At 37.3% G+C, this 26,247-nt stretch overlaps 1 protein-coding gene across 1 annotated transcript; it reads right to left on the bottom strand.

Moving 5' to 3' along the window:
* Nucleotides 1-23,630: 23,630 nt before the first annotated feature.
* LOC145168669 (putative galacturonosyltransferase-like 1) lies at nt 23,631-25,005 on the bottom strand. Its single transcript, XM_079087439.1, has one exon. It carries the CDS (start codon nt 24,902-24,904, stop codon nt 23,843-23,845), a length of 1,062 nt encoding a protein of 353 aa, XP_078943565.1. The 5' UTR covers nt 24,905-25,005; the 3' UTR covers nt 23,631-23,842.
* Nucleotides 25,006-26,247: the final 1,242 nt, after the last annotated feature.

Here is a 26,247-nt window from a genome sequence, read left to right as displayed (position 1 = left end):
TTTCATGACTATGAAATATGGCAGATGGACGTCAAAACCGCTTTCCTCAATGGGAAGTTGTCTGAGGATGTTTACATGAATCAGCAAGAGGGTTTTGTCGATGCGAAGCACCCTAATAGAGTGTGTAAGCTTGATAAGTCCATTTATGGACTGAAACAAGCATCTCGCAGATGGAATCTTTGTTTCGACGAGAAAGTCAAAGAGTTTGGTTTTCTACGAAGCGAGGATGAATCATGTGTATATGTCAAAGCCAATGGGAGTATAGTTAGCTTCCTCGTATTGTATGTCGATGACATACTACTAATAGGAAACTATATTCCAACCCTGAAGGAAGTTATATCCTGGCTTGGGAAGTGCTTCGCTATGAAGGACCTCGGAGAGGCTGCCTATATTTTGGGTATAAGGATAGTGAGAAACAGAAGTAAGAGACTAATAGGATTTAGTCAGAATACTTACTTGGACAAGGTACTAAAACGTTTTAGTATGGAGAATTCAAAGAAGGGAGAGTTACCAATCCAAAGTAATGCCAAATTGAGTAAGACTCAAAACCCGAGTACCGAAGTCAAGATAGAAGAAATGAGCCGAGTACCATACGCTTCCGCAGTTGTCTCGATTATGTATGCTATGACTTGTACTCGCCCTGATGTGGCCTTCGCTTTGAGCATGGTCAGCAGATATCAGGGGAACCCTGGCAAAGCACATTGGACCGCAGTCAAGAATATTCTTAAGTACCTTTGGAGGACCAAGGAATGGTTTCTAGTCCTCGGTGGGAGTGATGACTTAAGGGTGCGAGGGTATAGTGACGCCAGTTTTCAAACCGACAGGGACAACTACCGTTCGCAGTCGGGTTGGGTCTTTACCCTAAATGGAGGAGCAGTGACTTGGAAAAGTTCCAAGCAGGAGATCGTAGCTGATTCAACGTGCGAATCAGAGTACATAGCGGCGAGCGAAGCGTCAAAGGAGGCAATATGGTTGAAGAACTTCATTGGAGACCTTGGAGTTGTGCCAGCCATAAAGGAGCCCCTGCAAATTTTCTGTGATAATGAAGGAGCGGTTGCCTTGACTAAGGAACCCAGGGATCATGGCAAACCTCGACATATCGACAAAAAATATCACTTTATTCGACATCGGGTGGAAGAAGGACTCCTCGTAGTGAAGTGGGTATCATCGGAGGATAACCCAGCAGATCCCCTTACGAAGGGACTGAGTAGGGTTAAGCACTTGCAGCACGCTAGGAGCATCGGGCTGAAGGAAGATATTCGTTTAGATTAGATAAGTTTAGAAACATGTAATAGATAAATGTAATTGACATTTGATGATTAAATAAAAGGGTATTATTTATAAGTAAAGTTACTGTCTTATGTTAATTACTTTCCTATTGTTTCATTTTGCATGTTTTGACTTCCTGAAAAATAAGATTATTCGAATGTTCCACAGTCGCTCATACTTTGGGAGTAGGTATGAAAGAAGATTGTCATGAATTGGTGTGTAGATTGTCTGAAATGTATTAGACATAACAAAGGTTTGCTACAACGTTTGTGAGTGCTTATAAGTTGATTTGAGCATTGGATTAGACCCGCGCTTGCTGGTATCACTTCATGAAATTTATCACGAGTGATCGCAAGACGATATCATATGGTCTTAAAACCTAGATATATGGTTTATTGTTTGCAAGTTGGTTGTGCATTGATAATGCGTAAACGCATCAATAACTTGGTGTTATAAAACGCATTGTTGTGTATGATTTGATTTGTGAATGGTAAATACATATAAGTCGAAGTTTATCTGTTCCTTTTATCCTAAGAGGATAAAAGCGATATCAGGGCCCCTCGATGATTTTGTTTTGACTTATGTGTCGGGCCCGGTCAGGACTGAATTGATGTGTTCAATTAAGTTCTATGTCAGACGAATCAGAGATCGAGAAACAACTGCTGGACAATAAGTATGACTATGTTCCATGTTTTTGTTCACACGATATCTAGAACGGAGGACTATACTATCCCTTATCAAAAGGACATGTTACTGATAAGATCAGAGTTTGACAGCGTCTTTGAGAGCTACGATTGCTAATCGGATTGTATTTACATTTGTAGTTACTAGACTTATCTAAGTGGGAGACTGTTGGAATAATGTCTAAGCCCGTAACTATATTTGGTAAGTATTTGACCCGGTTGTGCATGGTCCTTTTGGGTTGCCTTCACCAAAGCAACATGATAGGATGATTTATGAATAAAGAGGTTATTATGATTTATTAATATGTTATATGAATAATATATTAAAGGAGAAATCATATAGTTTAATTAATATTAGACAAGAATTAATTAAGAAATTAATTATGTGGCTAAAAGAGATTAATTAAATAAAGGGGACTGGAACTGTCAATTGTGTGATAGTTGATTTGGGCTGAGAATCCTTTTGGATTTAAGGGGTGGAAGAAAATTAGAGTGGAAACCCATCTAATTTCGTCCAAGGCCTTTATTCTGGAAGGTTCTTTGGACTGCTTGAGGCCTAAGCTATCCAATTAGGGTTTTGAATGAAACCCTAACAACACAAGTATAAATAGACCCTTTAGGCTTCAGAAATCGGCTAACCCTACTTCTAAGAGTACCAGAGCCGACTTCAAGAGCTTCCAACCTCTCTCCAAGATCATCCTCTTGCTTGTGGTGTTTGTAAGCCATTAGAGGAGTGATATTTGTGACTCTAAGCTCCAAGGACAAGAAGATTCAAGCTTTGAAGAAAAGGTAATCATCTAGATCTGTTTTGTTATGTCAATTTCGAATTATATACACTAGATCTAGGGTTTGAAAGTCTTGGATGAATTGCATGTATAATAGAGAATCCTAGATCCAAGCTTTAGGGTTTGCATGAGCACATAGGATGTTATTTTGTGTAAAACCCATCAGTGGTATCAGAGACTTGATTGGCTTCTATTGTATTGATGCTTTGTGTTTTCATTCATCCTTTAAAATCGATTTTTTGGCCCCCTGACTGACAGACTCGGCGAGTCCCATAGTGGGCTCGACGAGTAGGATGAACTCGACGAGTCGGGATGTTAGACAGAGGGATTTTCGGGATTTCTTGCTGTTTTGCTGAAGGATAATTACCAAATTCGATTTTGACTAATAAAATTCGAATTTTATTGTTGTTATATATTTATCCTTTCCAAAACAAAAGATAATACCATTTATTTGAATAATAAATTCCTTATGTGATAATATTTGATTATTTAAATTATTTGATGAATTATCTTGTAAATAAAATTGATTAGGTCAAATTTAGATAATCATTAAATTAAATGTTTAATTGTAAATTATTTGCTATTTGATCCTATGTGTTTTGAAAAGTTCAAAACTTGCCCTCAAGTTTTGAAATTTAAAATTTTAATTTGAACTATTTAAATTTCAAACCCTAGAATTTTAGAAGTTTAAAATTCAACCTTATACTTTATAATATTATAAGATTAATATATATATATATATATATATATATATATATATATATATATATATATATATATATATATAACTTAAATGCTAGTCTTACCGTTAGTAGGCCTCAGTCACGAAGCCTATCTATAAGGGGGGTATAAGGTTATGGCCTATAAAATGGTCGTTTAATGGGTGTCCACTCTCACCCACCGCTTCCTTGATTGGTGGAGGGTCGTTAGCCGAACGGGTAGGATAGGGCAACCCTTTCCTCAGTAAACATATAATGAAATTATAAAAGTAACTAAATGTTTTGTACAAAATTCCTATTCTTAGTTACTTTAGGCAAAAGTGAATTGATGCAATTCCATGAAATTACACTTTGTACCCTTGCTAAGACGTTAGTGGAGCGTGTGTGGTTAACCGGAACACTAATTGGGTTCTAAGCAAAGGTGGAAAAGGGTGACTCATTGTTTGTCATAGTTCGATGGAGCGTGTGTGGTTAACCGGCACATCGATAAGGTTATGGCCTATAAAATGGTCGTTTAATGGGTGTCTACTCTCACCCACCGCTTCCTTGATTGGTGGAGGGTCGTTAGCCGAACGGGTAGGATAGGGCAACCCTTTCCTCAGTAAAAGTATAATGAAATTATAAAAGTAACTAAATGTTTTGTACAAAATTCCCATTCTTAGTTACTTTAGGCAAAAGTGAATTGATGCAATTCCATGAAATTACACTTTGTACCCTTGCTAAGACGTTAGTGGAGCGTGTGTGGTTAACCGGAACACTAATTGGGTTCTAAGCAAAGGTGGAAAAGGGTGACTCATTGTTTGTCATAGTTCGATGGAGCGTGTGTGGTTAACCGGCACATCGATTAGGTGACTGTAACAATGAGGGCACCATGTATATTTGCATGGTTATTCACACCCGCTTTGTGATCCTCGGCATCCCAGTCACAAACTTGAGGGACATATCGAGATTTAAACATGTCATTGAAAAGTTCAATGAATCTCAAAAGATCTAGGAGTTTTCAATACATTTAAAACTTAGCTTTAATTTGTTTTTCATGGTGGAAATTAGTGAATCGTCATTCACTTACCTACAAATTATTTACTTGTTAGATTACCACATCCCTCTTCTAATTTGTAAATAATGTTGTTGGATCCTAGCCCTAATTTTTCATTTGGGTGTTTAATTGGGGATTCGTTTTTTAATCAAACTTTGTTCTTTTTCCCTTTCAGATGTCGAACGTCAACAACAACGCTTTTGGTTCATCTTCCTCTGGCTCTTTCTCACTCATGAACTTATGTGGGAGAGTGATATTTGACGGGTCCAATTTCAATGATTGGATCCGCAACATTCGAATGGTCACTCGTTACGAGGACAAAGAGTATGTCCTCGATGAGAAGCTAAAGAAAATCAATATTAACACTGCTACTGCTGGAGAGATCGCGGTCTTTGAGGCCCATGAGCGTGATGCCACGAAAGTCCATTGCATCATGCTGGCGACTATGACTGCAGAACTCCAGAAGTCCTATGAGGACATGTACCCCTATGAAATGCATCAAGATCTGCTGGATCAGTACCACCAAAGCGCCATGCAAGAAAGGTACGAGATCATCACTTTGATGATCACTACCAAAATGGGTAATGGAGAGTCCCTTACCGCTCATCTGTAAAAGATGCAAAGATATGTCGATCGTCTGCTAAAGCTAAATGTTAACTTTGATGAAGAACTGGCGATTGACATCATCCTTCATTCCTTGCCTCCCTGCTATAGCCAGTTCCGCATGACCTACCACATGAACAAGGAGGAGGTCACCTTGAGCAAGCTTCAAGGACTGTTGCGGACTGCTGAGAGCAACCTCAAAGATAAATCTGTTGCACCATCTCCAACTCCTACTGCTGCCTTAGTCTTGGCAATTGGGCAAGGGAAGGGTAAGAAGTGGAAGGCTCCCTCAAAGAGCCACCATAAGGGAAAGTCCCAAAATGGCTCCTCTTCTAGTGGAACCAAGGTTGGTTCTGCTAAATCCAACTCGAACCCCAAGGAGGCAGAGTGCCACCACTGCCATAAAATAGGGCATTGGAAATGAATCTGCCCGAAGTATCTACAAGATATCAAGGATGGATAGATCAAGCTGTCCTATGCAGGTATTTACACTATTAAATCTAATGATTCATCACATGCTATTTCTTGGGTTCTTGATACAGGATGTGGTTTTCACATTTGTTCTGATCTGCAGGGCCTAAGAAGAAATAGGGACGTGGAGCATGGGAAGATAAATTTGATCATGGGGAACAGAAGATCGTCGTCTGTCACCAAGATCGGAGTTTACTCTTTAATGCTCAGTAGTGGATTAGGATTAGATTTAAATAATTGTTGCTATTCGCTAGATATGGCAAGAAATATCATTTCATTTCATGGTTTATATAGACAGGGTTTTAGATATTCATTTGATAATGAAAAGGGTTCTATTAATGCTTATCTTAATGGTGTTTTCTATTTTGAAGCATTGCCTTGTAATGGAATATATGAAACTGTGATGGTTGTAGACAATTTAGGAAATGATGTGTTGTGTATTTATTCTTCCAATGATTTGGATAAAGCATGCTTGTGGCATTGTTGTATTGGACATGTCAACAAGAAATGCATAGCCCAACTCCAAAAGGATGGAGTATTGGAGTCATTGACCTTAGGGACGATGACGTGTGCGGATCTTGTTTACTTGGAAAGATGAACAAGTCAGCCTTCACCGGCACTTGTACGAGGGGTGAGTGTTTATTGGACCTCATACATACAGATGTATGTGGACCATTTAGATCCACCACAAGGGATGCGTGCCGCTTCTACGTGACTTTTACCGATGATTATCTATTTAATCAGGCATAAGTCAGAAACCTTTGAAAAGTTCGAAGAGTTTAAACAAGAAGTGGAGAATCAGTTGGGCAGGAAAATCAAGATGCTTCGATCTGATCGTGGTGGAGAATACCTAAGTCTTAAATTCCACGACTACCTCAAGGAATGCGGAATTGTTTTGCAATTGACGCCACCTAGGACACCGCAGTTGAATGGTGTCGCTGAGAGGTGTAATCGAACCTTGCTGGACATGGTTCGTTCCATGATGAGTTGTGCTTCGCTACCTATCTCATTCTTGGGGTATGCCTTAGAGACTGTCGCCCATATCCTTAACTTAGTCCCTACGAAGAAGGTTGTCAAAACACCTCACGAGATGTGGACAGGGAAAGCTCCCTCGTTGGCACACATCAAGGTTTGGGGTTGCGAGGATTTCGTAAGACGAGAGACTCACGACAAGCTCGAACCTCGTAGTGAGCGATGTATTTTCATTGGCTAGACCGAGTGACAATGTTGTCTTCGTTGCAAGGAGAGGGGTTTTCCGAGAGCGAGAACTCATAAGCCAAGGGGACAGTGGGAGGCAAATCTATCTTGAAGAGCTTCAAGAGTCGAGCGATGAAGGAACCTCTAACACTGGCGCTCAACCCGAGGAGGAAACTCCGGTTGAACCGATTGATGAATCCTTACCTCTTAGACGTTCCAGTAGAGTTAGTGTTCCTCCCCTGTTGTATGGTTTTCAGATAACAAGTGAGGGTGATACGTTTATTAGTGATAGTACACTAATAAATTTGGATTAACCTAACAGCTACAAGGAAGCCATGGCAGGCCCGAAACCTGAGCTCACTACAATGAACCTAACAGCTACAAGGAAGCCTCGTCTGATCATCAAGCTACCCGGCTCCAGAACCTGAGCCAAAGCCCTCCCCGACACCGGAACTGCCCACTTGCTTGCCTCACAATACCACCATACTGAAAATAGACCATAAAACTATCAGATGAAGCATCAATACATGCATCGAGGAAAACATAACTACACAAGCTCCCTGGCTTCATCGCAGCTCTCCTTGAATCGAGTACGGATCCTCTGCTTCCAGTAGTATGGGCTCATACTACCTTCCACATCTATCCATACTTTCCTCAAGAAGCGCCTTAACTCATCCAAGTCACCCTAACACCAACAATTTCCTCACAGATAAGGCTCCTAACACTAAATCTCATCCTAGGCTTTCCTAGGGCAAACTCCACACCACTATCTGCCATCAGCTGCGGAAGGAACTCATGCTAACCCTCTCTAACTAGCTCACGAATACAATCACATATTACAAAGACTAGATAATTCTTCGAATGAGAGGTCTCTCCCTACAACGGTTGGACTCAAACAAGAGCTGCAATAGAGCTAAACCTAACCTTCTGAAATTATTTAGTTTTCATAATATGTAACTTAGCATATTCGCTTATTAACTAGCTGAGATTAGCAAGAACTCCTAAAATCACAAAGCAAGCAACATTCGAGCATCAAGTAATCAGAACAAAGCATAACCTACTCAGGCCATCCTATCACTGACGGGTCAGTACTAGCATGCAAATCAATTAGCTCATATAGCAGGCATACGAAGGCATCTCTCCTAGATCCTTAGCCCTAATCTAGCATGCGATTCACGGTCTCACAATTCATATCATATATAAACATGTATGGGTAATTTGGGATAACTTACTTGAGCTCGGCTGATTGCACGCACCACACCTTTTTCTCTTTTAGAATCCTTTTCATAAAAAATGTTTTTCTTTTGAAATTTTTTACCAAGTCTTTAGTTCGTGTTCAGACACACTCGAGAGTGTGCCCGAATCCCTCAAACCAAGGCTCTGATACCAACTTGTAACATCCAAAAATATGGTCCCAAAAAAATTTCATTTTAATAATAGATAAAATTGTATTTTCCAATAACATCCAAACATTTAAATAAAATCAATGTATCATTTTGTCATAAAATCAGAGTAAACATCACAAGCGGAATCTCAACGTTGTGTGCGATGCAGTCATCCCCAACTCTTCCCTTTACAACCGGAAGTACCTGAAACATAAACTGAAAAACCGTAAGCACAAAGCTTAGTGAGTTCCCCCAAAATACCACATACCATACATATCATGCAATAATGAAAGACGGGCCCCGCCCACACTCAGATAATAATAATGAGATTCGGGCCCCGCCCACACTCGGATAACGGGCCCTGCCCAACGAGATACGGGCCCTGCCCACACTCGGATGATAATAAGATACGGGCCCCGCCCACACTTGGATAGGAATGAGATACGGGCCCCGCCCACACTCATATAACGGGCCCCGCCCAATAGACATACATATACAAGCACATACAAGTATCACACAGACAACAAGTAATATAGCATAACCAAACGAGGGTCGGCCTTGCTGCCTTAGACCGACTATACTAGTGAGGAAAGTCACCTCGAATACTGAAAGGTAGTTGAACGGATCCCGGCTCTGAATATCGACTCTACTCAACCCCTAAACATAAAAGATTTCTTAAGTACAACACAAAATGCCCAAAAGCCCCTTATAGGTCAAACTTGGTCAAAGACTAAAGTCAAAGTCAAAGTCAACGATCCGACTTGACCCAACTCATCGAGTTATTCTTCAACTCGCCAAGTTTATCCATTAGTCTGCACATTTCGGGAGAAACTGATCCAACTCGCCGAGTTCATCCATAAACTCGTTGAGTTTGCCAGAAATCCAACATCTTAATCCATTAAGCCGACCTTAACGAAATTAAGAGCTTCATGACTCAGATCTTAACTGAAATGGCCTCAAGAAGGGTAAAGTTTCCAACTTTACCCCTAAGAACCACCAAAATGGGTTCAAAACCCAAACCCTAGGCTTAAAAGGGTAAGGACTTAATCATTAAGCACTAAAAGCTGAATGACTACGTAAAATTTCCAACTTTACACTCATGTATGCCTAGAAGAAGCTCAAATTCTCAAAAGAGGCCATAAGATGGACTTAATGAATGCATGAAGCCCTTAAGACCATAAAGTTGGCACCTTTATGCCAAAAGAGCTGATGAGGATCATAGATTTAAAAGAATAACACTTGGGACGTCCTACAACCCCATCAATCACCCAAACATGGCTAAAAGCATATAAACTAACCCAAAAAGAGATCTAAGCAAATATTAAGCAAGGCTAGAACTTTATACCCGAAATATGTTGGAAATGGTGCAAAGAATCAAGATCTGAAGGCTCCTACTTGAATCACCACCTTGCACCAAGCTTCTCTTCCTTCAATAGGCTTCAAACACACCAAAACACACCAACAATAAGCTCACAACACTCAAGGAGGCTCTAGGGTTTCGAGATTAGGGTTAGGGGCTATGGAGGCTAGAAATGAGGCCAACACCTGGGACTTAAGGTGTTTAAATAGGGTGCAAAACCCTAAAATTAGGGTTTCCTTACTAACTGCCAACTCGCCGAGTTGAGGCTCCTCAACTCATCAAGTTGACTCATTAAACCTCGCGGCCAAAACATCTTTGACATGTCGAGTTGAGGCTTCCAACTCGATGAGTCCTCCAGGAAAAATGCAAATAATAGAAATAAATTCATACCAAAAACCAGGCGTTACAAGTAATGACGCCAGATATTGAGGAAAAAAACCACAATCCCCAGCTCCAAATCATGAGTGGGATAATTCACATCATGAGGCTTCAGCTGCCTCGAAGCATAAGCTATCACACGATCCTCTATATAAATATTGCACCCAATCCCGAAATCGACGCATTGTAATATACCACGAAATCATCCACACCCTATGGTAGTGTCAAAATTGGAGCCTCACATAACTTCTGCCACAAAGTCTCAAACGTCGCCTGCTGCTCAGCCCCCAATAGAAAGTAACCGAATTCTTCTTCAACCTAATCAACAAAAATGCGATCCTGGAGAAATTCTCAAAAAACCTCCGATAATACCCGAATAAACCAAGGAAACTCCGAATCTCAGATGGAGACTTCAGAACATCCAACTGCATCACGACCTCGATCTTGTACGGATCAACCAATGTAACCTTCTGATTGATGAGGTGCCCCAAGAACTACGCCTCAAGCAACCAGAGCTCTCACTTGAAGAATTTGGCATAACACATCTCCTTCTTCAGAGTCTCCAAAATCTCTCGCAGATGATCCTCATGTTGGTCCTTGGTCTTAGAATAGACCAAGATATCATCAATGAAAACAATCACTGACCGATCCAACATCGGCCTGCAAACCCTATTCATGAGATCCATGAACGTTGTTGGTGCATTGGTGAGCCCAAAAGGCATCACCACAAACTCGTAATTACCATAACGAGTCCTGAAATCCGTTTTATAAATATCCTCATCCCTAACCCTCATATGATGATAGCATGAATGCAGATCAATCTTGGAGAACCAATACACACCCTGTAACTGGTTGAACAAATGATCAATCCTTGGAAGCGGATAATTGTTCTCCAGCGGTAACTTGTTCAGCTCCCGGTAGCCGATGCACATCCCGTGGGATCCATCTTTCTTCTTCATAAACACAACCGACACTCCCCACGGTGAGCTACTCGGTACGATAAACCCCTTGTCTAACAGCTCCTGCAGCTGTGTAGACAACTCCTGCATCTCCGGTGGCGCTAACCGATAAGGTGCCTTGGCTATCGGAGCCGCACCTGGAACCAGTTCAATACAGAACTCAACATGCCTCTCCGGAGGAACTCCATGCAAGTCCTCCAGGAACACATCATAATACTCTTGAATGATCTGCACATCATCAATCTTCCTCTTTCTCTCCTCTCTGGTATCCAATACATACGCCAAAAAACTAGAACAACCCTGCTGAAGGTACCTCCTAGCTCTTGCAGTTGAACAGAGAGTTGGACTCGCTGATCACCATCACCACGGATGACTTGTTCTCCCCCATTTAGGTTTTGAACCTGAACTAACTGGGGCTCACATCATTCCCATTAGGGATCAACCAATCCATCCCTACGATAACCTTGCTCTTACGCAAAGGGATAAGAACCAAATCAATCGGATATTGCTTGTCAAATAACTCCAGAACACAACTGCGATGAACCCTCAATACTTGCATGGGACGATCGTCAACGATCTCTACCTCTAACGGATAATCAAGATCCCCAGGAGCGTCGCCGAATCTCTTGTTGAACGCAAGGGATATGAACGATCGGGTGGCGCCCAAATAAAAAAGAACTAAATATGGAACACCGTTTACTAGGAACGTCCATATACAACATCATAAATATAATAAACATAAACATCAAATGAATAAATAAAATAAAGAGAAAATACACACCAGTAACCACATCTGGTGCTATACGAGTCTCCTTGGCCATTAACTGGAAATCTCAACTCCTCACAACTGGGGCATCCGCATTGCCCTGATAGCCGTCAGTGATCCTCAGTGTAGCTGGAGCGGGTACTTCAACCGCTCCTCCTGCTAAGCTCGGACAATTGGCCCTTTTGTGGCCCCTAAGGGTAAAAGACTATTCTACCCTTCCAAGGCTATACCCAACCAAACATGACACAAGGCCGAAAAATGGCCCAAGAGCATTTCTGGGAGTATGCCATGCATACTCTCTTCTTACGCCCTACATACTAAGTTACCACCGAGAAGGAAATGGGAAAAACCCGTTACGCCATGGGTACCCCAGGGTTACGCCCTGCGTAACCCCTCTGATGCCAAATTCCATTTTTAAGCTCTTAATACCTAAAGACTAAACGCCTATTTCACAGATCTTAATCTTGGGAAGGTCTTAAGTGATAAAGTTGACAACTTTAAGCTTTTACATGGCTTAATAGAGTCCAAAACCAAACCCTAAGTCTAAAACACTCTTTAATAACCTCAAACTCTTGCATGAGTGAGAAATAGCAACAAAGACTTCATTTTTATGAGACAAAAGCCTAAAAAAACAACATAAAGTGATAAACTTGAGCTTTGGAGTAGCTTTTACTCACAAGAACCAAACCATGGGACCAAAAGCATGAAAATCTCAAAGCTAGTCTAGGTCTAAGCCATAGAACCATAAAGGTAAGAGCTTTATACCTCCAGAAGCTTGCAAAGGTGATGAAGGCCCTGGATCTTCAATCTCTAGCCACAACAATCCTTAAGGAAAAACTTCTACTCCTTCACTATGCACCAATAACACATAAAATAGGCTCACACAAGCTAAATAAGGTTTAGGGTTTCGCAAAATTGGTTGGGGAGGATGGAGGATGAATATGGGGAGGCCTCAAGGGACCTAAGGTCCTTAAATAGAGACTCAGCCTTAAAAAAATAGGGTTTGGTATCTGCATGAGTACGCTCTGCATACTCCTTACGTACGGCCGACGTACTTAACGAAGCCCACATCTAACTTACATGACCTACGCCCAACGTACACATCAGGTACACCATGTGTAGGGACTTATTTGCAAATAATTTAATAATTAAGCTAGAATCAAAAAAATACCTGGAAACGGATGTTACAAGGTGGGTTTTGAAGGTAGAAGACTTTTCATTACACGAATTATTGACTTTTAAAATAGAATTTGGTAAAATAGACTGAAGTAAATGAAAAACAGAAGCTTCAGAGTGACCAAAACAGTTTTGCCAAATTATTGGTGAAGTAGCATGGAGGTCGATTGAGGAAGACTTGTCTTGGGTGGAGGTGAAAGGGTAGAGATCACCGGTATTTTTATGGTGTGTGAGAACCCTCTTCGTTATAAAATCCTTCACAAAGAAACCGAAGGTGTCAAATTCAACAGATACCCAATTATTACAACTAAATTTACGAACAAAGACCAAATTTTTAATGATTTGAGGAACATGATAGACATTTTTGAGAAAGTAAGAATAATTAGGAAAGGAAAGAACGGTGGATCCTTGACCACATGTAGGAATGTTTGTGCCATTACCGACTAGAATAAAATGTGACTTACTTAGTGTGTTGATGTGGGAGAGAGTACATGAGTCATTAGTGAGATGGGAAGTAGACCCAATGTTCATGTACCAAGAATTGTATGGAGGACATATCTGCATGGTATGGAAAACTGCATCGAGTTGTGTGGGGGTCATAGTTGGGCCATGATCGGATAAGTAGTGAGCCTGGGATCCACTTTGTTGTTGTTGGGCTCGTAGTGCTGGACCGAGAATACCCATTTGTGGGATTGGAGGTGCTGTCGGGTAGGGGAAAGGTGGGACGTCCCACTGTGATGATTAATACCAAGGAAACAACCATGGATAAATATTGGTGCCAAAAATTTTGTGGCACCCATGACCTCTGCCACGTCCACGACCGCCTTGTCCAAGCGCGTGGAATTAAACTGTTCCTCGAGGTAGACAACCCTTATAGCTTTGTTGTGAAAGATCTCACCAAGTCGATCCCACAGTTGTTGAGCACTAGCACCGGGTTTCATGACGGTTTGGGTTAATTCAGTAGAGATGGTAGCAAAAATCTACTATTTGACAATGACATCTAGACGAAGCCAGTGGTTTCGTTGATGTCAGTGGGTTTAGGAGTTTTGGGATTGATATGGTCCCTGACATTGTATGCACACATGTGGATTTGGAAAAGTTCTATCCATGAGTTGTAGTGTCCATCGTTACGATCCAGCAGGATAGGGATGGAGTTCTTGATATTGTTTACACCAAAAGCAGGGTGCCAAAAGGATGAATTTTTGGACGAAGATGCATCGTCAACAATAGGCATCTTGAATGAAGGGGTCGCTGAGGGGAGCTTGATCTAATGAAGAAAACTGGGTCAAGAAAGAATGAGAAGGGTAGGTATGGGTACGGCTGGAAGAAGGAGCCGCAAGGTATTAAGGTTTTATAGCTTTGATACCATAATACGATATGAACTTATGTGTCTTCTCATTCCTTCTGTATCTCAATATATACAAGAACAATCATATCCTTATAATGAATGGAAGAATAACTACCAAATATAAATATAAATAATATATATACTAATATCAACTAATATTAAGGGTTGAATTATGAATCTATGTATTATGTGAAATTTCACACCTTAACCATTATAGTCCCATTGCAATAGGAGTTTTAATTACTATATTGGTTACTTTGTAATAAAAACATATGAATACCAAAATTAGAAAACCCAAAATTTACAATATGAAACAATCTTCTAATGTAATTGAAGGCATAGTGAACAAATATGAAACGTGTTATTGGTTTTTAACTTTTTATATATAATTTGCAACATTTTTAACCCATGTGGAAAATGAATTACACTTATAATAAATTAATAAAACTATAATAGTGAAGATATTTAATTGTATGTCATATCATATATGTAAAATGATTTAAATGTTAACAAAATAAAAGTATTTGCGTTTTTTACTAATATATTCCTCAATAGCTAACTACGATCTTAATGAATACTTAAGAAATTCAAATTCAGATTTTATCAATTAAAAACTTTGAGAATTGATATAAAAAAATAAATGTGAAAAAGTCATCAATCTTTTTTCCTGATTTAAAAACAAAGGAAGAAGAATCAAACAACCAACCAACCAAATCAGCCATTGTGATTTGCACTTGTTTTCCATTGAATATTGTGTTTCTATAAAGGGATTTTCTAATATGTGCCCTAAGGGCACATATAAGAATTATTAATTAATCACAATTATTACCATAATTAAATATTAAATACATTAATTATAAGAAATATTACCATAATTAAATATAAAATTCATTAATAATCTCCATAATTAATGGATTTCACATTTAATTATGGTAATATTCATATTAGAAAATCCCTTCTATAAATTATCAATCATTTGTTTGTTCCTCACTTACTAAGGAATAATTATGTTATTACCATATATAATTTGATAATTTCAATTTAAATCATCAATTTTTCGAATTTACTTCTTTCTGCAGTCATCAACACTTGAACTCTTCTACCTTCAAACATACGTGTTTAATTATGTATCACTTAATATAAATATTTCCATAGCAACTATCAAACTTTGATTGTAAAATAAGGTTAATATCATGGCTTCCAATAACTATTGGTTTTCTTTTTAAGTTATTCATCTGTTTAATTGTATACAAAACAGCAAATTCTTTGTATTGGTTTTATTTTAAAATATTATATGGATTTAAACCTGCTAAATCGGTATCTAACCATACATGTCATCTAATATGACAAATTTTATACTTATTGCGCCCATATGTACTAAATATGTATAGTATTTGTATTTCTATTAAGCCTTCAAATATTAAATCACTTACCCAGTTGAAATACACTTGCATATGATAAAATAGAGATATAAAAATAACTTGTTTCTCTAATAAATACATTTTAAAGATAATTGCTTTAAAAAAACAAATTGAAAGTAATTGAAACTTGAAAGCCAATTTATGATATTTAAGGTTTAAGATTAAAATGATTTTAGACGTAATTAGTTTTATAAAAAAAAATAAAAATATTATACCTTTCTTCGTTTTTGTTTCCATGAAATTGTTAACAAACTAAAGTAACGCGCTTTCAGTACGTAAACTGTACCTTCATCCCGTTTTTTATTTACCACCGACACCCTCTTTTATTGCATCAACTACTATTACTTTCCGGCGGTTATAAGATACAATGATACATGCATTAGTTTAACAAATTTTATCTTTAATGGGTATTTTCTTTATTTAATTGGGTTTCATCCATGACCTTTCATGTTATTTAACTTAACGAACTAATCGTTAGTATCGTACAACTTTGTGAAAAATATTATAGTTTTTCTGGTGATGTAACAATTAACCTCGTAATTTGTGGATGTTTCCTTGGAAAGATCAACATGTTGGTTTCCGCCTTCCAGTACAAAAAAGTCAAAGCATGTGTACTCAAAGTCAATACTAAATTCTACATTCCATGTACTAGGCTGACCCATTATTTCAATACTAAAACATCTAAAAGTCAAAAACCAAATAAAATTGGGGCTGTGCTATAAATACCCCCTTAACCAATTTTACCCCCCTAACATCAATCAAATCAACTTTTTACTTTTGATTTGACATTATTTTTTTCTTTTTTTTCCTTTTATTTTATATTTTAATATTATTATTATTATATATATTAAAGTTATGAAAGATTTTAACAGTAAAGTGACATATTTTTTGTCAATTTTGGTCCTCCAACTTATAACATTGACCCTTCATCTTTATGCTTTTGTTCACAAACAACCCTTTCACTTTGGTTTGAATTTTTCATAACCCTCGCCTTTTATTACATATTATTACTATTTAGTCTTTTGGCAGAAATGGTCCCTCATCATTATTATTATTATTGTTAGACAAAATTACACGATTGGTCCCTGTGGTTTACCAGATTTAACATTCTTTTTTTGGTTTTAAATTAATGCTTTATTTATTAGAAAATACCCACCTAATACCATAAACCCACCCACCATCTGCCATCACCACCACCACCACCACCGCCAAAATTACATAAATGGTCCATATGGTTTACCCATGGTGACAAATTCAGTCCCTACTACCTGAAAAAACCAAATTACACTCACATTAATGGACAAAAAGCAACCACCATGCTACTTTACTTTACAAAGCAATATCTTCCGACCCCGACAACGCCGGGGAATCTTTTCTAGTTACTATTAAATCTGAATGACATTTTAAAATTCGGTAAACATTATAAATTCGAACGACTTTTTTGTCCCTAATTAAAAAATATAAAAAAATTATTTAAAAACCGATTTTATATAGCCGTTTGAATTTATAATGTCTTCCGAATGTTAAAATTTTGTGCGAAATTTATAATAATAATAATAATAATAATAATAATGATAATCAAAATATAATAATAATAATAATAATAATAATAATAATAATAATAATAATTAAAAAAGAATTAAAAACAACAAAAAAACAAAAAAAAACAACAAAAGACAAAAAATCAAATAAGGGGGGTGGAATTGGAAAAGGAAGGGGGTACTTATAGAAAACCCCATAAAATTGTATAATTTACTTATAGTTTTATTTTAGGGATAATATATAATTAGGAATTCCTATTTATATATTCTTTTAAGGAGGTAAGTCGTTGTTAGATAACTTTCGAATGAAACTATTTAGAGCAGGGGCGGAACACGAGTAGTAAAACTAGGGGCCAAAATCAAAACATCAAAAAAATTATATAAACAACTTTCATTTGGTTTAGTGTTATAACATTGAAAAAAAAAGATTAATATTAAATACTTTTACAATGTTTATCAAATGGCAACTCTTCTATCTTTTGCGTCTTTAAAGTCTTGCATAATTGTCTCTAAACTAATATTTTCAGAAAGTTCCCTTTCGAAGTACAAAACCAATGAGTCGTTCAAAAACTCATCTACCATTTTATTCTATAATCTTGTTTTAATAAGACTCATTGCTGAAAATGACCTCTCTGTTGTAGCAGTTGAAACCGGAAGAGTAAGTATGAGACTAGCTACTCGATAAATAAGGCAAAAATTTGTTACTCTTCTAGTCTTTATCAACCATTGGCACAACTCTGAAATAGATACCAACTGTTTATAATCCGCATGTTGAACGACATCAACTTTGTAATGTTGAAGTTGCAACTTTAAAAGTACTTTCTCATGGTCATTGAAATCTTCAGGATAATACTTCTCTGCTAATTGACATACAAAAAGAACTTGACTTCTTCAAAGAACTTGATATTTTTAGGGTTGAAGTTTTAAATCAACTATGTTCAAGAGTTCATAGCCTATAGGTGTTGGTGATTTGTTATCATCAATATTATTTAAGTGTAATGAGAATAATTTGTTGACCAAAAGTGATCTTGATAAATATTGAACAAGTAAGGAAGGTGTGGTGTACATACTTGTTTAAGTTTGATCAAGTTTTAAAGTACACTGTCATTTAGGGGCGAAGCCCCTTAACGAACGGGGGTCCGAGGGAAACACCCTTGGGAGCGGGGTCCAAGGGGCAGAGCCAGCCTTGGACCCTTATTAATAATCCGGTTTTAGTGACAGTTTAGGAATGTTATAAACTGTCTTTTGACAGTTTGAGTAGTTTTTGGACAAAGAAAAGTGTCTTGACAGTTTTCAGACAAATGAAGTATTTAAACATTTTGGTCATAATTTTCCTTGGACAACTTTAATCACGGAAATCATAACTTTTATATTATCTGTTCTTGAAACTCTTCCGAGTCTTATCCGATTAAAGGTTGAGAGTATTACCCAAATACTTTAATCTGAAAGTGTACACATTGTGACATCCCCAATTTCACGGCTAGAAAAGACCGATTTATTTATGCTTTATTTGAAAATCAGAGTATACTTTTAAAGAAATATGTTGCGGAATTTGTTCCAAAAAATATGATAAAGTATTTATCAAAGCATTTCCAAAGAAATATATTTTCATTATATAAAAAAAACCTCGGGATGTCATTGTCAATACAGATCAAAAGCGTAAACAGAAACAACATAGGCCTTACAACATCTAGTTATTCTAGTGGCATATAATCCATTGATCTCTCATCAGACCATCACTCCTATGCTCTCTTGCCACTACCTGTATATAAGAAACTGAGTGGGTCAGACTTGGGATCCTGATGAATACTAAGGTTTTCAACCCATAATAATTAAGTTCATTAATTTCGTCAAATCATTCAACCCGATTACCCATTCTCGTTATCCTCACCTTACGTCCCTAAAGCATCTACTATAAGGGACCTAGCCTAAGGATTTTCATCGGGGTGACAACATTGCTTAGGGGATTCCTCAACAATACATGTCAAATAAGGCAACCATGAGGGGGATGGAGTACACCTGGTGAACACGTAGTTCAAATAAACACCTACATGTTACGAGCCTATTAGCGTTCCACTGGACTGTCTAGAATAGTCTGTGGTCGTCATCTATACTCCGCTAGATGATTGGATCATCGTAAACATCGAGGCCTCTCATCATTTTATTTCAGCACACATCAACTATTTCATCTACCCATGTTTTACCCAACATTTTCGTAGATATAAAATACATATACAGTTTAAATCATTTAAAACATGTATAAATCATTCATCCGACATAGGTATCAAGAACACAGATAATATGCACACACAGCATGTAATTTATATTAAATACTTCATATCTATGTGTAAGATGAAAATAACTATGCACCCACCTGTTAAAGTGGTGATTCCAACTTGGACATCGCTTCACTTCTTAACAATATAATTTCCTTCGATGAAACCTAGTATTATTACCACTAGATTTTAGTTTGATATTTATTGCGACTAATTACGAACGTTATTATTTTGTAAGTGTTAAACAATACTTTTCAACCACTATGTACAGACAGGGGTCAGACATGAAACACCGGAGGGCATGACCATTTTGGCATTATAACACTTCTGAAATCCAACAACCCTATGCGACCCTTCAAACTAGATTCCCCGTACTGCGAGTAGTTAAAAGATATTATAATAACACATTATATATTATATTTTATAATATATATATTGTTTATAAGTTCATAATAACGATATTAAATTTAAATTTTAAACTTAAGCTATACTTAAAATAGGGTAAGCATAACTCACTTACCGGAAGGTTTGCTAGAAACCGGGCTTTGCGGGGGCAGAACTTTCTGAGCCAAAAAGCTCTTTTTGTCAGAGCCTTCTGGCGCTCCGAGGTTTTCTTCTAGCACTTAGAAGATATTAGAGGCTGGGAGGGCTTAGAGAGAAGTTAGAGAGAGAAGAGAATGACTTTGGTGTGAGAAATGAAGGAGACCTTCTCCCCCTTTTTATAGGCGTGGTCTTCGGTCTACGCTGGGCGTACCCTCGCAGGTACGCTGCGCGTACCTCGGTGCGCAGGGCGTACCAGCTTACGCAACGCGTATGAGAGGAGATGTATCAATCTTCGGATGGGAAAACATGGACAATCCGGAGCCTAGTATTGCGAGACCGCAGGGCGTACATACTATGTACGCAGGGCGTACCCTATACCCTCGCAACAGCTCACTTCCGTCTTCTAAAATCCGTAACTTTTGCATAAGAGCTCCGTTTTCGACGTTCTTTATATCCACACGTAGGTGGGAACATACTCTACAACTTTCGTTTAGACTCTGTCGGCTACATTTGACTTTATTTTTAAAGTTATATTTTTAACAGGTCGGGACAAGTAAAGTCCGTTAAAAATTCATAACTTTGTCATTCGACGTCCGTTTTCGTCTGTTTTTTTTATCGTTGAGCTCCTATTAATGAGATCATCGATTCTCGTTTAGGTTGTGTCGGTTAAAAATCGGTCGATCTAATATTTGAATTCCGGGCTGTATACTGCTATGCCAAATCTTAGAAAAATCGTAACTTTCTCATACAAAGTCAGATTTGAGCGTTCTTTTTATGCACGCTCTCGGTTTAACGTATACTACAAATTTCGTTTAGATCGCTAAGGTGAAAAAGTATTTTATCGTAAACTCACTTTTTACGTCACAGAACGTCGTGTCGGTTTTGTCGCGAAACTTCGACATGTCATAACTTCTTCGTTATAACTCGGATTTCGGCGTTTTTTATATCTCCGGAATCCTTGTCACGACCACTACAGCTTTCTTCATAAATATTAGGTTTATCTATTATTTTATTTTTGACGCTTATTTACATTCTTAATTTATTATATCTTATAAATAAGTATAATACACATAAAATCACATAAATTCACATAATATTCAAATAATCATCTTTATTACTTCAAAGTAGGTTACAATTATTGACTCTAACTATTACATAATCATACTAATGCTTAGGCTAGAAACACGGGCATTACACACATGATTCTCAGGATTTCCAAGTCTTTTATTACCCCGGATTTCTAACAATAGGTTTGTAATCATCATGCCCTCTTCCCATTTCTTGTTTCAATTTCCACTTCTTTCCTCCACTGTCACCCCAGTAAAAAACCCTAGATGCCATTTTCTTCAAGAATGATGGTGGATGAGGGAACGATTTTTTAGATTCACACACACCTTGAAACAATTTTAGATTCACACATATAAATTTCAAAACACACACACAGACAAATTAATTTATGGGGATAAACACATACAAAACAAATTGATTCCAAATAATAACTATACTCGAGGACATCCGGTTAGCATCATCGATATTGTCTTTGGGCTGCTTGAGTAACGAAGCTCTGCCTCATCTTGAACAAAATCCAATAACATCTCTGGATTAAGTCTTAAATATTTAATAGAGCCAATTACATAAATAGTCCCTTAGTTATCCGAAATTTCATACTTTTAGTCCATTTTTTTAAATTCATAGCTTTAGTCATTGAAACCCGATGTTGTTCGTGAGCGATGTGAACATGTGTCACATGCGACTCACATGAGGACATTTCTTCATTGAACACTTCCTCTCATATGTGATATCTATCTAACATCTATTTCATTATCATTCTCCTATCTCCATTTTCTTCTCTTATTTCACTTATCTCTGATCTTCTATTTATTCTCATCTATCTCGGTCATCTTCCCCTTCTTATATCTTTGTTCTTATTTGTTATTTTCATATGAAGATGTGCTCAGATACATACAATTAACCATTGTTAGCCCATAAATCATGATATGCACAAGTTGTAGCACTTCAACCATTGTCATTTATTGGACTAACAACGATCTAAATAGTTAATTTTACACGTGCCCAAAATAATGGTTCAAGTGCTAGTTTATAGGTTTGGTTGACCAGCTTTTGTACCCTTGATCATTGGACATAATCCCTAGTTTGCTAAGGTCCAAGAACAACATAGATGTTAAAGCTAGAAGATTGATGTTGTTGGTTCTAACCTCTTTAAATTATATGGTCTTCATTCTTCAATGTTGATCCTAAGTACTAATGATCTATTCGGTTTATTTTGTACACTTCATCATGTTGAATGTGATATATCATTGTTTGTATATGGCCCTCATATTGGTAAGCTCTTTTTTTTTTTTTTTTTTTTTTTAAATTTATTATCTTGTTTGACATTGTGACTTTATGAATATTCCTTTATCTTTGATACAAATTTTTATATATGGTGAATGTTGGCAGTTAAAATTAGATAAAGGGTTTGTTATACAAGCTAAACAATTACCATGTGGGAGGTTGCTCTTGTTTAACTTTTTTTTTTTTGCTAAGGGTTTGTTAAACAAGCTAAGTAGCTATCATGGGGAGATGGGATTTTACAAAAAAAAAATGTTTGTATAAGTTCTTCATCTGTTAGTTACTAATAAATATGAACCTAAAATTAGAAATATACGCAATAACACGTAGCAGTACCATAACAATATGAGTGCTCTCACATTTGCTACTATCTGAATGTGCTTAATTTTGCTACCATAGCAATTGAAAACTGGCAATACATATACAAACCAAGACATCAACATAGAAATTGGAAATATATACACAAACCAAAAGGATAATAAGTCACATAACCGTTGTAATTCGCAATATATTAACAAAATCACAAAAAAACTTGCATTTTCATATAAACTTACATACTATAAGACAAATTGAAACAAACCATTGTGTAATTTAATATGCCAAAGACAGATTCAAATTAACAAGTACCAATCACAGACCACAATGACTACTAAACCCAAAAGAACTCCCAGACCCACTAGTTATCACACCTACCAATCTGCTCTACTATTCTTGATTGCATCGTCTTTCCCTTCGGTCTTTTCTCTTTCATCTTTCAATGGAACACCCTTTCTCATTCTCTTAATTATATGTCTTAATATGATTATACAGTTGCCACATACTCTTTTGTCCTTATATTGCTGAGAAGAATTCACTGGAAGATAGTCTACACTTGAGGTATTCATGAACCCTTACTACACTGAAAATAGCTTGTTGGATCTTAGCATGCACACTTTGCACTGAGTTAGAATACATTCCCCTATCTTTTTTTTTTTTTTGGAAACGGATATTTCCCTATCTTATATTGATATTTTGATGATTTTTATTACCATTTTATTAAGTTTATTTGCCTCATAAAAAAACAATAAAGTTGGTTAATGATTGCAATTATACCTTATTTAAAATAATGGCTGAATTTTTGCTCATGTTATAGGAGTTTCTATTATTTGATCGTTTTAAAGAGCATTTTACATTCTACAATAATCTAATGATTTAATTAACTTATATATACGTCATATATATTATTTAAACAGTTTAAGATAAACGATATTAATTTTTTTAGACTAAAAGAATCAATATTGGGGGGGACATGTTGAAGAAAGAGATATTTTATTACATCACTTTAAAGTCTTGGACTTTCTTTCTTTTTATACTACAACAAAATTATGAATATGACCCTTTCTACTTCTATTATTTAAGTATTTAAACAAATGTACAATTTCATTAAAAATAAAAAATTCAACAAAAATAAAAAGAAAACAAAAAAAGGAGAATAGATTATACAAGCTTTCCAGTTAATCATCATCTCCTTCGTCATGATCACCACCAATCTCTGATGATCGGCGATGATCACCACTCTCTGAAACTCCATTCCTTCAAGAATCAAACGAAAATGGAGGTTTTAAAAGATCATATGGAGCCCAAAGTACATCCAGAGGACATGGCCTTTCTGCATCAAGTCTCACCCATGGCTTCCCTTTACCACTCCAATGTAATAGACTCACCGGTCCCGGATGTAGATCACGGCAAAGACCCCGGAAATTATCTCCGCCAAGTCCATGTTGGTTCCATCTGTGATCCACCGGAGCTATCTTTCCGGCAAAAACAAGCAAGAACGGTGGAAGAGAACCCAGTTCGTAGATTCTCATTCGTTTCTGCAGTTCCATCCATTCTTCAATCTTTGTTGTGTAACCACCGGCACGCCACCGGTCTAGATCGATAACCATCACACCGGTATTAAAGTAACAAGCTTTCCGATTGGCAAAGGTTAAAGATAGAGACGGGTTTGACCAGAAAGAAGGTGTGAAGTAGAAGGTGAAGTTAGCGTTACAATATTCCGGTGCCGCGAGGACGGAGTCGTAGCCGAGGGGTGTGGCGGCGAGCTTTGCAATGTCGTCGACGACCACCAGGTCGGAATCAAGATACACGACTTTGCGAACGTTAGGTGGGAGTATGTTAGCAAGGTAACTCCGAGCATAATTGAGTGGGCAGTCGAGGGCGGAACGTATGGAGGTAGAAATAAGTCCGGCGACAAAAGAATCATCAAACCTGTAAATTTTAAATTTCAGGTAAGGAAACGAAGTAACGATGGTGGCGCGTAAGAGTGACGCGTCTGAAGAAGCAGAGGTGACAAAGTGGAAGATAATGTTCTGTGGGCAGGATGAGTGTTGGAGGACGGAGAGTATGGCGGCCATTGATCCGCGGATGTAGGTAACGTCGAGGGTCATGGCGACGTGAACGGCGGAATCATCGTAGGTGGTCAAAGTGTCGGTGTCGTAGTCAATGTCGGTGTGGGGGCAATCTGCGGCGTTGTAGAACTTGGGAGCTTCTTTAAATCTTTGCGAAATAGAGGTGGCGGCGGTGGTGGCGGTGGCAATGGCGATGGTGGAAAAGAGGAGTAGGAGGAAGGATGAGAGCGGTGGTTTGCGGCGGACCATGGTGGGTGGTTGGGTGTTAGATATTGTAGAGTGATTTGGTGGTATTTAAGAGGGGAGGGAGACAGGGGTTTGATTGGGTTTGAAGTATGGAGATAGGACTTGGACACGGTTTTGTAAAGTACATTTTTTTTTTCAATTTCTGAAATTTTTTTGAATCATTTTAAGAAACAATTATTATAAAAGTAAAGGACTAATAATAAAAGTGGGAATTAGCTGTAAGCTGACCTGACTGACCGGCCTAACAACGAGTAAACGAAAGAATTCAAAAGCGAAAGATATCAAAATACCCCACCACATTTTTCTTTTTTATATTTCCACTCATTTAAAATAAGAAACTTTTTTTTTTCTAACAGAATTTTAAGATTTTATATTTTTGACATATTAGATTATCAATAATCTTATTTCACAAAACACTCGACTTTTTATGGCTACAGGATGTGAAACAAAAGAAGAATGTCGTATGATTATACATTGGGAAAATATGGGAACACCACCTCCTTCCCTTTTTTCCTTGTCATAAATCAAAACTTTCTGCACACCTCCACATATTTCTTCTTGCCACACACGCATACACACATACACCGCTCTCTCTTTCTTCTTTAGAGGAGAGCGAGGGGAAAGGAGAAGAGACAATTGATGGTTCTCAATGTTGATTTTAAAAAGAAGTATGATTCTGTTAGTTTGAGTTACCTTTTTAAAATATTCTTCTTCTTAAGTTTTAAATAAAATATGGATGAACTTTCTCATTTCCTATTTATTACATTGCTATGGAAGATACAATGGAACATAGGTACTTTACATGTGGTAGGATCAGGGAATGTGATCTTACTTTATCTATTTTTTGTATGTTGATGATGCACAGTTTTTGGGTGAGTGGAATCCAGAAAATGTTCAGAACTTGTTTAGATTTTTGCGATGTTTCTACTTAGCTTATAGTCTTAAATATAATTTGAATTAGTCGAATCTATTTGGGATAGGAGCAGCCTCATGTTTATTTGAAGAAATGACGAGAGATACGGGTTGTTCTACAACTTCTTTGACATTCAAGTATTTAGGTTTACTGTTGGAATCAATATGGCGCTGGTAGATAGTAACAAAGGGATTCCTCATAAATTCTTGAAAAAACCTTCCAATTGGAAGGTTAAGGGTACCTTTAGTTACAGAAAAATGAGTTTTTTTAGGAAAAAAAATTACAAGTAAAATGAGTTTTTTTAAAAACACGTTAAATCCAACAATTTTTCTAAAATTTTCACATAAAATGAAATTTTTCTGTTTTTTCAAAATTCCATAGAACTTACAAAATTTTGAAAACCAATAATTATTGTTTTCTATATTTTCTAATT

The sequence above is a fragment of the Lactuca virosa genome, chromosome 1, assembly GCF_052849685.1.
Source record: "Lactuca virosa cultivar CGN04683 chromosome 1, Lactuca_virosa_CGN04683_v6, whole genome shotgun sequence".
In the NCBI taxonomy this organism is placed as follows: Eukaryota; Viridiplantae; Streptophyta; class Magnoliopsida; order Asterales; family Asteraceae; genus Lactuca; species Lactuca virosa.
The sequence above is the reverse complement of the archived record's forward strand: the minus strand, read 5'-3'. Positions and strand labels throughout refer to the sequence as shown.

Coding starts and splice junctions, on each gene's coding strand:
- LOC145168669 (XM_079087439.1), bottom strand. CDS start 24,904: ATGGTCCGCCGCAAACCACCGCTCTCATCCTTCCTCCTACTCCTCTTT.